We start from the raw sequence: 16,768 nt of genomic DNA, 5'->3' as shown, positions 1-16,768 counted from the left end.
CTTAGGCCCCTTTCACACTGGGGCGTCGGCGGTAAAGCGCCGCTATTTTTAGCGGCACTTTACTGTCGTATTTGCGGGGGTATTCGGGCGCTAGCTGGGCGCTTTTAACCCCCGCTAGCGGCCGAAAAAGGGTTAAAACCACCCACAAAGCGCTGCTGTAGCCGCGGTGCCCATTCATTTCAATGGGCAGGAGCGGTGGGGAGCGGTATACACACTGCTCTTTCACCGCTCCAAAGATGCTGCTAGCAGGACATGCCAGCGCACCGCTCCATTGTGAAAGCCCTCAATATGTGTTAGGGACCTTAGGTTGTAAGCTCCTTGAGGGCATGGACTGATGTGAATGTACAATGTATATGTAAAGCGCTGTGAAAATTTACAGCGCTATATAAGTACCTGAAATAAATACATTTCCTGAGAGAAATCACGAGCCTGCCATTGATGAACGCCTTTGGGAAATTACATTTACTTGGATGTCATGCTGACCATCTGGTTTCACTATTTTCTATGTCACTGGCCTGGAACAAATAAGCTAAATCAGAGTAAAAATAGGATTTCTTACTTTCTTTCTTTTTATACTTGTTCTGGGTTTGTGAAGCCAAAGAGTCATATCATGATCACTTAGTGCCCCTGTTCCTCATTCCAGCACCCGGGTGTTGGCTGATGCTTTTCCTCCCCGTCTGTGTTCACCTGTTAACTGATTGATCTGGTCAGTCACCTGATATAAGCAAACCGAACACTCTATCCCTCGCTTGTGATAGAGACAGAGACCTGCATTGTTCTGATCAAGCCTCCCATTTGCCTGCTCTGCTCGGCTGTTAGACTTCCCTGTGTATGACCCGGATCGAATATTGGACTACCCCTGAACTCTGCATGCCTTATTACCTGGACTGTCTTTGAACCATGCTGTCTGTCTGCTATCTGCATGTAATCTGTTGTTCCCTCGGTTCGCGTCTGCCCAGGTGTGGTGGCCAGGCACTATAGCATTGTGTTAAGTCCTGAGGTCAACCAAGTACCGGTAGGCCTGCTTGTCTTAAGGGAAAGGGGGCTTTCTATAGGTGAAGCACACAGTAGCCAGCTATAGTGTCTGACCACTTGCATTTAGGTAGACGTGACATTCGTGACAGGTCAGTGTGACAATCAGGCAATTACCAACAGGTCAGTGATGACAACCCCTATGGTTTTATGAAATATTTGGGGTCTAAGGTCCCCAGACCAGAGAACCAAGGGGGAAGGAATGGGCCAATTAGGACTATCGCGGTACAGGTACATAAATGAGGATAAGTATTTAAAACAAAAAATAAATTTTTATTCAAAACATAAACAGACAAGGTCACACAATTAAAATAATGATAACCTATGACAACACCAAACTGAAGATCCCCCGATGAGGAGAAAAACACGATGGGTTGAGGGTTATGGCAGTCTCAACTAGTTTCGCAGAAAAATCAGTTTCCTCAGGAGAAAATCTAGACAGGTCCCGCCAAGGTGGAAAAAGCGGGCGTAACCCTGCAGGGTCCCATGCGGTAGCCGGGGGAGACACAAGGAAGGAATGTCCTGCTAGTCTTAATAACACTATAGGTGATGATATATAGGGGGGTCCCAGGAGTAGGAGCCCGATAGTGGCACCTATTGAAGTGCCTGTGAATTCAGCACAACATGTAGAAGTGGTAAGAGTATGTGGTATGGGGGGGGCATACAAGGACCCATGGTAGCATCAGGGTAGTGATGCCAGCATCTAATGCTGTGGACTGGGTGAAGTCGCAGCAGTCCCGGGACCCATTCATTTATATACCTGTACCGCGATAGTCCTAATTGGCCAATTCCTTCCCCCTTGGTTCTCTGGTCTGGGGACCTTAGACCCAAAATATTTCATATGATCTCAGGATGATGGTACCTTCAATGCTTGTATTTACATATCTTACCCAGAGGCTCTTACTTTATAACCCCTATGGTTTCCTTTAAAGTGGATGTAAACCCACTGTCATCAAATTTAAATCATTAATACTGTTGTAATCTATAACTCTATACTAGCCTCCTTCATGTATTCATTAATTATAAATGTCACCCCCTCACCTGTCAGAAGCCCTGCAAAACTGCAGAATCTGTGGGCGTTTTTCTTTCCCGGCGCTCGGTGGGCGGAGTCGTGACGTCACAGGACTCCTCCGCCAACCACTACACTCCCACGGCCAGCCAGCATTGCGAGGACGAGCCTCACGCCTGTTTAGACTGGCGTGCATGTGCAGGAGTGACAGAGCGCGTTCTGTGAAGAAGGGATAGTCAGGGGATGATCGGTGCAGTAGGAACATCTGTGAACACCACGATCCCCCATGCATGGTTTTCATCAGCCGCTTCTTCTTCTCTCCCTCCCGTGGCTTTCACCTGAAAAGCCATGTATGGGGGATCGCGGTGTCCACAGATGTCCCTACTGCACCGATCATCCCAGACTGTCCTTCCGTGTCTGCCTCCCCCATCGCCCCCCTTTTTCTTCAACTCCCAACAAGCACAGTTTCTGTGCATACCCAACAGATTCCCGCAGCAGAGCACCCTGACACCCCCCCTGGCAAAAACAACTTTAATTTCAAGGTTAAAAAACACGGTGTCCCGTGGCAGCACCTGCAACCCCCCGTCAACAACTTGGATTGCAGGGTTAAAAAAAAACTTTATCGCGGCAGCACCAGAAACCCCCCCGACGCTCAACAACTTGGATTGCAAGTCCCACGACAGCACCCCCCTCGGGTGTCCCGCAGCAAAACACACCCCCCCCCCCCCGCTCAACAACTTGGATTGGAGGGTAAAAAAAAAACGGGGTCTTGCGGCAGCACCTATCCCCCCCCCCCGCTAAAGAACTTTGATAGAAGATATGCCCTCCACCCCCCTCTCCCTCGCAGCTGATGGCTTCCCTCTCTCCTCTCCCGTGGGCTGCGAGGGGGGGGAATCTGTCAGGATGGAGAGTGGCGAAAGGGGCCAATTACCAGCCCCTCTCTTTTCTGAATGGGACACAGAGAGCGTTCATTACCGATCGCTCTGTGTCCTGTGATAACTGAGCAGAGTAACCTGTGTGTTACTCTGCTTCAGTTTATGAATGGAGGGGAGATTCTGTCTTCTCTCCATTCATCTTCTGTGCAGAGAAAAGGACTGGGGAATGAATGTCCTCTGTCCCTTTCTCTGTCTCAAATGGGAGATGTCAGGGGTCTCTGTTTAGACCCCTGACATGTCACCAACGCCCCCAACAGGGCTGATAAAAAAAAATAATCCAAAAAATAAAAATAAAAAAATGAAATTGAAAAAATAAAACAACGGACACCACAACCGCCCCCCCCCCCATACCGACACGGTCCAGAGCCCCAAGACCACTGACACCGACCACTATCCCACTGACATCGTCCACTGACACCGACCACTACCCCACTGACATTGTCCACTGAGGCCTCGTACGCACGACCGGACATGTCAGCTGAAACTGGTCCGCGGACCAGTGTCAGCGGACAGATTCGATCGTGTGTACAGGCTAGCGGACAGATTTCCAGCGGACAAATGTTTCTTAGCATGCTAAGAAACATGTCCGCTGGAAAGCTGTACGGCGGACATGTCCGCTGGTTAGTACGTCTAAACAGCGGACTGAAATCCCGCGCATGCGTCGAATTGATTCGACGCATGGAAGCATTGAACTCGCGCGATAGAGATCGTCTACGTCACCGCGTTCTCTGTCCGTGCGGATTTCGGTTTGATGGTGTGTACAGCCATCAGACCGAAATCTCCCAGCGGACATGTCCGATGAAAATGGTCCGGCGGACCGTTTTCATCGGACTGTCCCCTCGTGTGTACGAGGCCTGACTCTACCCAATTGACACCATTCACTACCCCACTGACACCAGACACCGACCTCTACCCCACTGACATCGTCCACTGACACCGACCACTACCCCACTGACATCGACCACTACCCCACTGACACCGTCCACTACCCCACTGACATCGTCCACTATCCCACTGCCCCACTAACCATTGCCCTACTGACACCAACTACTGCCCCACCCCCCTACCCCCTTTTCCAAAAGCACTGTGAAAAAATATATTTAAAAAATAAAACCCCACCCTCCCATCAATGGTGCACAAATAAATTGTAAAAAAAATATTAAAAAATGTAATTGTAAAAATGTATAAAAAAAAAAAAAAAAAAAATCCACTGGTCCCAAAAAAACTTTTGAAAAAAATAATTAAATTGTAAAATAAAAAAAATATCTGACACTGTCCAATATTCTGACACCATCCTGCACATACTACCCACCACTGTACACTCCACATTCCTGCGAATCGCACCGCATAGCTGTTCGGCTCACATGCGATGTCTGTGCGATGCGATTTCAGCCATACAAACTGTATGGCTGAAACCGCATCACATTTGGACCAAACACACACAGGACCCTTTTTTTTGGTCCGCACCAGATTCGCATAGGTGTTCACACCTATGCAATCTGATTCATGTCCTAACTGTCAGTTCGCAGTGCGATATGCGAGCTGAAATGGGGGTGTCATTACCATTGTATGACACTCCCCAGAAGTTTGCATATGGCAGTGTGAACTGCCGTGCGAGTCGGGTGCGATGTGGGAACCCACAGTGGATTCGCAGGGTTACCGAATCGCACCAGTGTTAACCATGCCTTGGTGGGAGAAGTCAGGTGACATTTGTAGGCTGTATACTTTGAGGCTGGGTTCACACTGGTGCAATTCGGTAACCCTGCAAATCCACTGTGGGTTCCCACATCGCACCCGACTTGCACGGCAGTTCACACTGCCATATGCGAACTGCTGGGGAGTGTCATGCAATGATTACCATTGCATGACACTCCCCAGCATGACACCCCATTTCAGCTCGCATATCGCACTGCGAACTGACAGTTAGGACATGAATCAGATTGCATAGGTGTGAACACCTATGCGAATCTGGTGCGGACCAAAAAAAAGGGTCCTGTGTGTGTTTGGTCCAAATGTGGTGTGATATCAGCCATACTATCTGTATGGCTAAAATCGCACTGCACAGACATCGCATGTGATTTGCGCTGCAAATCACTTGCGATCTCGCACAGCGCACTATTTTTTTTTGTTTGTTTTTTTAAAAGCCTATGGCGTGTGAACACACCCAAAAAACTCCACCCGGTGCAGAAAAAATGTGCACACACATAAAGAGTGTTCACAAAAACGTGCAGAAGGGTGCAACGTCAAGTGGTCCTCCTGTGAAGAGGGACCCAAACCCTGATCCCCCGGGGCGTTAGGCTCCAGACGGGGACTGAGGTACTGTGGTCCGAGCAACCGAAGCCGACACGGACCCAATTTTCTAGGAGGGACTGCCAAAACAGCGCACTAATGTGAACCAGCCCTAAGCTCATTCAGCCTTACTGGGTGCAAGTATAAAAAGTGAGAAAGACAGCCCTCTCCCACATCCTGGTAATATAAAGGAATGTTGTATCTGTGATCAGGTGACCTCAGACACACACTGCAATATAACAATAAGAAGATCCCTCAAGCTTCTACTCTGCCCAGCTCTGACTAAATACATCTCCCCTAATCACTTGTCCATGTATATTCTGATGGCTGTTCACTGCAGCATACATTTCCTCGTCACACTGACTGTAGATCACACCCCATATTATGAGAAACATCTAGTCAAAACACAGTAAATGCAGCCAATCCTGGGAGAGCTGGAGGGGGATGTGAATTGTGAACTTTTTACACAGGATGTGCATGTCTCCAGGCTAGTGCACGAGATATGTAAATAACCTGTCACTTGAAGCATGGGGGCGGAACGGACTTCGGTTTTTCTCTGTAAGTCCGTTTTATTTCACTGAACAATAAAAGAGGATTGCTCAGAGCTGGATTAACTCTGTGTGGCAAGACTGGGCACAGATGATAGGAAAATCTTATTCTCTACATTGTGACATCGGGTTTACATCCACTCTTGTGTATGAACTAACCCTATAAATATAGTTACCTAGGTACAAAAAACAAATATTACCATTGGCGATATTACAGAATAGAACATTGATGAAATACTTGTGATAATGATTAACCTCCCTGGCGGTATGACATTTTTTTAAAAACAAAATTATAAATTATAATATAATAAATAATTATAAATAATTATAACAAGTAATAATATAATTATTCAATAATGTAATCAACTCAAAATCACTGAAATTTGCTCAGTTGCAGAATTGTCGCTGTCATTACTTTTATTTCTTTATGACGAATTTCCCCACAAATCGCTATCGCACAATTCTGCAAGTGATTATAATTTATTATCGCTGTTTTTTAGCTGCTCTAAAACCATTTTTGACATAAAGGGACACTTTTGGTTGCTATGGACAATCTACAGTTTGCAGGCAGAAAGAACAGTTTTTATTATATAAAAGAACATGTAGGGCACTGGGCAGACCACTAGGGACAAAGGGTGTGTGTATTTATTTCATACAGTACTGTAATCTATAAGATTACAGAATACTAGGAGTGCAACGGATCGTCATTGATCCGTGATCCGCACGGATCAATGACTTCGGATCGGCACACACGTGATCCGTGGCGTGCCGCGGGACTGCAGAGCAAAGCGGTAAAAAAACACATTGAAATTGTCTCCGCTCTGTTTGCACACAGCCCGCCTGCTCCTAACCACGCTGTGATAGACAGAATGCGTGTCCAATGCGCTGATGTGTTTTGTCTATTACAACGTGGGCTTAGGAGGAGGTGGGGCTGTGTACGAGCAGGAGTGGAGACGTTTAAACATACGGGCGGTGAGTTCAGTTGGTTTCTAGCAGAGACAATGTGCTGCTGCTGTCCATCCGTTCCCCCCACACTTCTCCCTGCTGGCTCTGATAACCCCCCCTCCCCCCAGCTGCCGTCAGTCCGTTCCCCCCAGCTGCCGTCCGTCCGTCCGTTCCCCCCCCTCCAGCTGCAGTCCGTTCCCCCCCTCCCTCCCCCCAGCTGCCGTCAGTCCGTTCCCCCCCCCCCCCTCCAGCTGCCGTCCGTCCGTCCGTCCGTTCCTCCTCCCCCCAGCTGCCGAGTCTCCTGTGCCTGCTGCAAATAGCACACAGTGAGATGGGTGAGCTGTGCTCTTCCCATCTCAACTGTGAGGACTGTTTTTGGAGCTGACAGGGTTAACAAAGAGAACCTGTCACCTTCAATTGCTATGACACAGGGAATTGTTTTCTCCTGTGTGATAGCAATAAAGTTAAATGTAAAAACAAATAAGAAATAATTCAATTAATAAAAAAATAAGTAATTAAAAAGTAAAGAAGAAGAAAAATAATATTAAAAATAAGAAAATTATACAAAAATTAAAAAAGTAAAAACGACAAGCTACAAAAAAAAAAGTGATAATGTAATATAAAAAAAAGAAGAAACAAAAAATATTTGAACTAACCGTGCCGCCCCTGCCATACAACTGCTATTCTCCGGGGGGGTGGTTCGGTTGGTGGGGAGGGGGTGCATTGCATAACCTGGCCTTGGGGTGGCAGGGAAAGGAAATCCAGCCCTGCTGGCTGCCCTCTCACTTCTTCCACCCTGGCGAGGCGGCAATTTGGGGCACAGGAGGCGGCAATTTGGGGCACAGTGAGGCGGCAATTTGAGGCACAGGGAGGCGGCAATTTGAGGCACAGGGAGGCGGCAATTTGAGGCACAGGGAGGCGGCAATTTGAGGCACAGGGAGGCGGCAATTTGAGGCACAGGGAGGCGGCAATTTGAGGCACAGGGAGGCGGCAATTTGGGGCACAGTGAGGCGGCAATTTGGGGCACAGTGAGGCGGCAATTTGAGGCACAGTGAGGCTGCAATTTTTTTTTTGCTGATCCGAAAAATGATCCGATCCGTGACTCCTGATCCGAGGAACGATCCGAACCGTGAGTTTTTTGATCCGTTGCACCCCTACAGAATACTGTATGTAAGGTGTTTGTTTACTTTTTTGAATTTGGCGCCGTTCTCCGCCCCCGTGCGTCGTAACGTCGCAGGGAACGAAGATCGGCGGCACAGGACACTGTGAATCGAGCGAGGTCCCGCTCGCTCACACAGCGCGGTGGCATCGCTGGATCCAGGGACAAGGTAAGTAACTTTGTCTCTGGCTGCAGCGAGGCAAGCCCGAGTCTGGCTCGGGGATACCGCTTTTGGTATAAAAATCTCCCCCCCCCCCCCCCCCCGAGCCAGACTCGGGAATACCGCTAGGAAGGTTAATATATCAAGAACAATATATTTCATATATCTGAGAGTGATCAGTGATAATTAGTAAAATATAGAATGATGCTATGCCAATGACAAGAAGATCCTGGAATTTTCTACAGATTACTATACACATTCAGATCTTTCATTGTAAATGGATTCCAAATCTCAACAAATGACCAACCACCCCAAACACTGCTGGGTGTTCTCTGAATTTTACTTATATATTTCAGTACTTTGTTTTGCTCCTCGGTTACACTCATTGTCATTCACTTAGTAACACAAACACAGCCAGCTTATTACAAGGGATGTTTTCATTGATGGCATTACTTGTGATAATCCCACAGTGTATGGACAGTAGAGGTTCTCCATACTCACCCCATATCACACTGAGGGTCTCATTCCCCAGACTGCTGTGGTCCACATGACAGGAGTAAGAGTCTCCCTCCCTTGTTGGCACTTCCACACTGACTCTGATCTGATAGGTGCCATCAGGATGGGGGAGAATTGCAGTCTTTTCATATGAAGGAATATGGTCTTCTCCATTCCTCACCCACTTCACATCCACAGGTCGGGGGTGAAACCCGTACACCAGGCACTGAAGTGTGGTCACATCATCCGACTGACGATGACCCCACACCTTCACCTCTGGGGGCACTGAGAGAGAGAAAAAAAGAGAAAACAATATATGTGATCTACTGACAAATCTAATCAATATTCCTCCTGTGAGTGTGAGATGAATGTGGACACAAATGATGATCTCCAGAATAAGGACATGAGGCCACAGTCACCATCATTCACTATAATAGAAGATGAGCTGGAAATGATGTCAGCAGAGTATAGAGACATCAACACAGAGCACAGTCCTGATGATATTCCTATATAAGACCATTCATACAAGAGATCCAGGAGAAAACAATCAGGAAGATGAAATATGGCAATCCAAAGAGTATTGATAGAAAAAGTGCAGACACCTCCATCAACCAATCAGATTTTGCACTTTAAAGCATTCAGAACAATAAAAGCTGAATACTGATATAGGTTGCTGCACGTCACACATTGTGCAAATTAGCATTGTAGAATCCAGAATCAACCAAACTTATTTTTTTCACAGAATCATTTATAGATCTCAAAATGTATGTAAACCCTGATGCCCAACCTGCGGCCCCTTTGGTATATGATGTGCGACCCTCAGTAGTCTGTAGTGGGAACACTGATGAGGGTAATAACATTGGTCTCTACTAATCTCATGTATCATGTTCCCAGCTTTGTATTGTTTTCTGCAACATATTCCCAGCCAACAACGTATCCTGTCCTCACTCTCTGACACTCATTTCCTCTATTAGGTCTGCAGTGTGACAGTTCTCTCAAGCATTACATAAATAAACCATAAGTGGTGATGTCAGGGGCCACATTTGAGGTCCCCTTTAGCTCATAGGTTAACCACTGATGTAAACCCTAAGGCTTAGCTTAACCACTTAAGCCCCGGACCATTTTGTTGCTAAAGGACCAGGCCACTTTTTGCAATTCGGCACTGCGTCGCTTTAACTGACAATTGTGCGGTCGTGCGACGTGGCTCCCAAACAAAATTTACGTCCTTTTTTTCCCACAAATAGAGCTTTCTTTTGGTGGTATTTGATCACTTCTACGTTTTTTATTTTTTGCGCTATAAACAAAAAAAGAGCGACAATTTTGAAAAAAAATCAATATTTTAAACTTTTTGCCATAATAAATATACCCAAAAAATATATAAAACATTTTTTTTCCCTCAGTTTAGGCCGATACGTATTCTTCTACATATTTTTTGGTAAAAAATAGTTTGGGCAAAAGTTATAGCTTCTACAAAATAGGGGACTGTTTTATGGCATTTTTAACTGGTTTAGGCAGCTAAATGCCCAAGCCAGGTTTTGCGATTCGGCACTGCGTCGCTTTAACAGACAATTGCGCAGTCGTGCGACGTGGCTCCCAAACAAAATTGGCGTCCTTTTTTCCCCACAGATAGAGCTTTCTTTTGGTGGTATTTGATCACCTCTGCGGTTTTTATTTTTTGCGCTATAAACAAAAATAGAGCGACAATTTTGAAAAAAAATGCAATATTTTTTACTTTTTGCTGTAATAAATATCCCCCAAAAACATATATAACATTTTTTTTTCCTCAGTTTAGGCCGATACGTATTCTTCTACATATTTTTGGTAAAAAAAAAAATCGCAATAAGCGTTTATCGAATGGTTTGCGCAAAATTTATAGCGTTTACAAAATAGGGGATATTTTTATTTTTTTACTACTAATGGCGGCGATCAGCGATTTTTTTTTCGTGACTGCGACATTATGGCGGACACTTCGGACAATTTTGACACATTTTTGGAACCATTGTCATTTTCACAGCAAAAAATGCATTTAAATTTCATTCTTTATTGTGAAAATGACAGTTGGAGTTTGGGAGTTAACCACAGGGGGCGCTGAAGGAGTTAGGCTTCACCTAGTGTGTGTTTACAACTGTAGGGGGGTGTGGCTGTAGGTCTGACGTCATCGATCGAGTCTCCCTATAAAAAGGATCACTCGATCGATGCAGCCGCCACAGTAAAGCACGGGGAAGCCGTGTTTACACACGGCTCTCCCCGTTCTTCAGCTCTGGGGAGCGATCGCGAGGGGGCGGCTAGAAACGAATAGCCGCGCCCTCGTCCCGGATCGCTCCCCGCGGGTTTCCGACCGCCGCATGTACCGGGGGGGGGGGGGTCCCGATCGGACCCCCGAACCGCGGAAAGGCGGGGACGTACATGTACGCCCATATGCCTGTACGTGCCATTCTGTGGATGTACATGTACATGCGGCGGTCGGCAACCGGTTAATGATTTTTTTTTAATACTAGTAATGGCGCTGATCAGCGTTTTTTTTTTTTTATATCGTGACATTATGGCGGACACATCGGACACTTTTGACACCATTTTTGGGCCATTGTCATTTTTACAGCGATCAGTGCTATAAAAATGCACTGATTACTATAATAACACTGGCAGTGAAGGGGTTAACCTGTAGGGGGCGCTGAAAGGGTTAAGTGTGACCTAGGGAGTGATAACTGTTAGGGGGCGTGGCTTGCTGTGTCACGTCATTGATCGCTGTTCCCGATGACAGGGAACAGATGATCACTGACAGTGTCACTGAGAAGAACAGGGAGATGTTTGTTTACACTTACCTCTCCCTGTTTTTCAGCTCTGTGACCCGATCGCGGGACACAGGCGGCGATCGGGTCAGTGGGTCCCGCAGCTCCGGACTGGTCGCGAGCACGCCGGGGACCCACGGCTCGCATCCCAAATGGGACGTACCTGTACGTGCCTATGCCCAGCCGTGCCGCTCTGCTGACGTATATGTACAGGCGGCGGTCCTTAAGTGGTTAAACTTGTAATTTTACCACCCCCTTAGGCTCCATGCACACTGGGCTTAAAAAAAAAAAACTTCAGTTCTCTTGGCCAAAAAAAAGTTCATATAGTGTATTTTTGTACACATGTTGAGGCAAGTTTAGGAGAGCTTTGCGGTTTTTTTTCTGCTAAAAAGCTTCAATCAGAAACGCAAACCAGAACATTTTTTTCCTGCCTCTAATTGCTGAGCTCAAAATAGGCCTCTCATCGTTCTAATGTGTATGGACACAGGGTGACATTGAGCTGCTTCTACAGGGAGAACACAAAACTCCTGTAGAAGCAGCGATTGGACAGCCAATGTGAATGGAGCCTAAGGCCCCATGCACACAAGACGCTGGTAAACTCGAGTTCAGAGGCATTTGGGCATTATTTTCAACTGCCCCTGAACACATTTAATGTTATCCTATGTGTCCATGCACACATTCACGTTTTTTTTGCGTTTTAAAGCAGTTGGGTTTGGGCTCGTTTTTTCAGAAGCCAAATTTTGGGTTCAGACGCAAAAGTTTTCGCGTTTCAAACGCAAATGGTGGCAAAACGCCGCTAAACGCGGCAAAATGCCGGCACCGCGTTTTGCCGCGTTTAGCCGCGATTTGCGTCTGAAACGCGAAAACTTTTGCGTCTGAACCCAAAATTTTGTTTATAGGCGTTTTTAAAGGTGACCTATTTTTTTTACATTAGAAATCTCAAAAATGATGGCAAATGATGAAAAAACATAAAAAAAACATAAAAACATTTAATTGCTTGCATTGCATTGTGGACAATCCACAACTTGTGGCAGGTGACATGGCCAGGTGACGTGGCAAGTGGACAATCCACAACTTGTGGTAGGTGACGTGGCCAGGTGATGTGGCAGGTGACGTGGCCAGGTCACGTGGCCAGTGGACAATCCACAACTTGTGGCAGGTAACATGGCCAGGTGACGTGGCAAGTGTACAATCCACAACTTGTGGCAGGTGATGTGGCCAGGTGACGTGGCAGGTGATGTGGCCAGGTGACATGGCAGGTGACGTGGCCAGGTGACAATCCACAACTTTTGGCAGGTGACGTGGCCAGGTGATTTGACAAGTGCATAATCCACTTGTGGCAGGTGACGTGGCAAGTGGACAATCCACAACTTGTGGCAGGTAACGTGGCCAGTTGACGTGGCAGGTGACGTGGCCAGTGGACAATCCACAACTTGTGGCAGGTGATGTGGCAGGTGATGTGGCCAGGTGACGTGGCAGGTGACGTGGCCAGGTGACATGGCAAGTGGACAATCCACAACTTGTGGCAGGTGACGTGGCCAGGTGACATGGCAGGTGACGTGGCCAGTGGACAATCCACAACTTGTGGCAGGTGTCGTGGTCAGGTGACGTGGCAAGTGGACAATCCACAACTTGTGGCAGGTGACGTGGCCAGTTGACGTGGCAGGTGACGTGGCCAGTGGACAATCCACAACTTGTGGCAGGTGACGTGGCCAGGTGACGTGGCAGGTGACGTGGCCAGGTGATGTGGCCAGGTGACGTGGCAGGTGACATGGCAAGTGGACAATCCACAACTTGTGGCAGGTGACGTGGCCAGGTGACGTGGCCAGTGGACAATCCACAACTTGTGGCAGGTGGCGTGGCCAGGTGACGTGGCAGATGACGTGGCCAGTGGACAATCCACAACTTGTGGCAGGTGATGTGGCCAGGTGACGTGGCAGGTGACGTGGCCAGGTGACATGGCAAGTGGACAATCCACAACTTGTGGCAGGTGACATGGCAGGTGACGTGGCCAGTGGACAATCCACAACTTGTGGCAGGTGTCGTGGTCAGGTGACGTGGCAAGTGGACAATCCACAACTTGTGGCAGGTGACGTGGCCAGTTGACGTGGCAGGTGATGTGGCCAGTGGACAATCCACAACTTGTGGCAGGTGACGTGGCAGGTGACGTGGCCAGGTGATGTGGCAGGTGATGTGGCCAGGTGACGTGGCAGGTGACGTGGCCAGGTGACATGGCAAGTGGACAATCCACAACTTGTGGCAGGTGACGTGGCCAGGTGACGTGGCCAGTGGACAATCCACAATTTGTGGCAGGTGGCGTGGCCAGGTGACGTGGCAGATGACGTGGCAAGTGGACAATTCACAACTTGAGGCAGGTGACGTGGCGAGTGACACGCTAAATACACGTACACTGCTGCTCTGGTCTCACAAAATGGCTGAAATGGTTAAATAATACTGTTTTTTGAGCTTAGGGAGGGTCTTATGATGTTTCTTAACCAAACGCTTATAAACGCAAATGCGGTAAAACGCCGCAAAATTCTAGTGGACAATTCACAACTTGTGGCAGGTGACGTGGCCAGGTGACATGGCAAGTGGACAATCCACAATTGTGGCAGGTGACATGGCCAATGGACAATCCACAACTTGTGGCAGTTGACATGGCCAGGTGACATGGCAAGTGGACAATCCACAACTTGTGGCAGGTGACGTGGCAGGTGATGTGGCCAGTGGACAATCCACAACTTGTGGCAGGTGACGTGGCCAGGTGAAGTGGAAAGTGGACAATCCACAACTTGTGGCAGGTGACGTGGCCAGGTGATGTGGCAAGTGGACAATCCACAACTTGTGGCAGTTGACGTGGCTAGGTGATGTGGCCAGTGGACAATCCACAACTTGTGGCCAGGTGACGTGGCAGGTGATGTGGCAGGTGACGTGGCCAGTGGAAATCCATAACTTGTGGCCAGGTGACGTGGCAAGTGGACAATCCACAACTTGTGCCAGGTGACGTGGCCAGGTGATGTGTCAAGTAGACAATCCACAACTTGTGGCAGGTGACGTGGCTAGGTGATGTGGCCAGTGGACAATACACAAGTTGAGGCAGGTTATGTGGCCAGGTGACGTGGCAAGTGGACACTCCACAACTTGTGGCAGGTGATGTGGCCAGGTGACGTGGTCAGGTGGCATGGCAAGTGGACAATCCAAAACTTGTGGCAGGTGATGGGGCCCGGTGATGTGGCAAGTGGACAATCCACAACTAGTGGCAGGTGTTGTGGCTAGGTGATGTGGCCAGTGGACAATCCACAACTTGTGGCCAGGTGATGTGGTAAGTGGACAATCCACAACTTGTGCCAGGTGACGTGGCCAGGTGGATTGGCAAGTGGACAATCCACAACTTGTGGCAGGTGACGTGGCCAGTGGAAATCCACAACTTGTGGCCAGGTGACGTGGCAAGTGGACAATCCACAACTTGTGGCAGGTCACGTGGCCAGGTGATGTGGCAAGTGGACAATCCACAACTTGTGGCAGGTCACGTGGCAGGTGATGTGGCCAGGTGACTTGGCCAGTGGACAATCCACAACTTGTGGCCAGGTGATGTGGCAAGTGGACAATCCACACCTTGTGGCAGGTGATGTGGCAAGTGACATGCTAAATACAAGTACACTGCTCTCTCAGCTGCTACTCACTCCGGTCTCACAAAATTTTTGAGCATAAGGAGGGTCTTATGAGGTTTCTGAACTAAACGCTTAGACGCAAACGCAATGAAATGCAGCTAAAATCGCGGAAAAACTGTGCCCAATCCACAAAGCACTTACCTTGAAATTTGCGGCGGTGTATCCTAAATCAGTCCGGCGCAAGGGGGGCCAATTCAAATGGGGTGAGTCCCATTTAAATTAGGCGCGCTCCCATGCCAGACGTACTGCGCATGCTCCCGACGTGCTTTGCGTTACGCCGAGTTTTGTGAATCGCGGCGGGTAAAAAAGAGATGCAGCGGGGAAAATTTTTTTTTAAAAAGAAATTTGACAGCGACGCGGGAAAGACAGGTATACTTTTACATGGTGTACTAACTTTACACTTTGTAAAAGTAGCCCTACCTTTGCGACGGCAAACTAACACTTACGAAGACTTAACGAAGGGAAAAAGCTTTGTGGATCTCCGTAAGTGCTAATTTGCATACCCGACGCTGGATTTCGACGAGAAATGCCCCCAGCGGTGGCCGCGGTACTGCATCCTAAGATCCGACAGTGTAAGTCCATTACACCTGTCGGATCTTAGGACTAGCTATGCGTAACTGATTCTATGAATCAGCCGCATAGTTAAAAACAGGGATACGACTGCGTATCAGCAGATACGCCGTCGTATCCCTTTTGTGGATCTGGCCCTATGTGTCTTTGCACATTATTGACTACTACAGGTGTTTTCTGTCAGGAACGTTCAGAGGCAGGAAAAAAAACCTTCTCTGTCGCGTTTCATGGAGAAGTTTATCCTCACTGTCCGCGTGGGTCAAGCCCACATCCTCTGACACTACAGAACCAGAGGCAGGGGCAATAGCCGGGCATGGTTCTATGTCAGAGGCATCCCCAGAAGCAAGCTCAGGGAGGGGGCGCTTTTTACCCCCCATCCGGGCACCAGTTGCTTCAAACCTGGTGAGAAAAAACACCAGGGCAGCCGACATTGCCTCAACAGATGTGGCAGGGTGAGGGGCATCAAGGGTTAACTCAGGCATTTGTGGGGAAGAAGTACCTGGCTCAGGCTCCATAGTGACCCACTGCTGTGTCACCCAATACTGCAAAGCAGAAAACACCCATGGTCACCTCCCGGCCGTTACACAGAGCATGGGGGCCCCCAGGGAACTCACCACCCTGCCCGGTGCAGCGCGAGCTGAGAGGAGTCTGAAGTGTGCTGAGAAGCCGGCTGCGCTGCTGTCCGTCCCCTCAGAGAGATTTGCGGTCTTCCTGAGCGCTAAAACGGCCACACGAGGCCAAACAAAATCCAAGATGGCCGCCGTATATGCAAAAAACGCCATAGGACCACAGGAAAATGGCCGCCAAGCCATATAACGCGTGACTACGGCAAAATGGCCGCCGTTACGCATTTAAAAAGCCCAAAGTGACACAGCATTACAGCACAGCACATAACACACCACAGCCCCCAAAAGACGTTGTAGTGAACACACACAGCCCCCTGCAGTGAACACACACACAGCCCCCGCTAGCACACAGGCCCCGGTGTATAAAGAGACCCCTAAAAGCCCCCCCTCACAGCCGCTACCCAAATGGGAAAGGAGGGAGAGGAATTAAGGGAGAGAGGAAAGCAGGGCAAACCCTCAGTCGACCTCCCAGGGGAAATTTCCAGCCATACCACCTTACCTAAGCAAGGGGCCACTACTTACCCGTCCTGCGACCACCGG

The 16,768-nt window shown here is 48.4% G+C and overlaps 2 protein-coding genes across 5 annotated transcripts in view; one reads left to right on the top strand and one right to left on the bottom strand.

Moving 5' to 3' along the window:
- The window catches only part of LOC120914292 (saoe class I histocompatibility antigen, A alpha chain-like), a 583,050-nt gene that overhangs the window by 102,946 nt on the left and 463,336 nt on the right, over window positions 1-16,768 (top strand). The window lies entirely within an intron of this gene.
- LOC120914291 (class I histocompatibility antigen, F10 alpha chain-like) overlaps window positions 1-16,768 on the bottom strand; it is an 82,120-nt gene that overhangs the window by 29,223 nt on the left and 36,129 nt on the right. For all 4 annotated transcript variants that reach the window (XR_005743654.1, XR_005743653.1, XR_005743652.1 and 1 more), the window contains one exon: window positions 8,579-8,857. Coding sequence is in view for 1 of the 4 variants with exons in the window: in XM_040324921.1 (XP_040180855.1) it covers window positions 8,579-8,857 (279 nt within the window). In the remaining 3 variants the exon portion in view is untranslated. The remainder of the gene's footprint in view (window positions 1-8,578; window positions 8,858-16,768) is intronic.

The sequence above is a fragment of the Rana temporaria genome, chromosome 9 (genome assembly GCF_905171775.1).
Source record: "Rana temporaria chromosome 9, aRanTem1.1, whole genome shotgun sequence".
NCBI classification, from domain to species: Eukaryota; Metazoa; Chordata; class Amphibia; order Anura; family Ranidae; genus Rana; species Rana temporaria.
The sequence above is the reverse complement of the archived record's forward strand: the minus strand, read 5'-3'. Positions and strand labels throughout refer to the sequence as shown.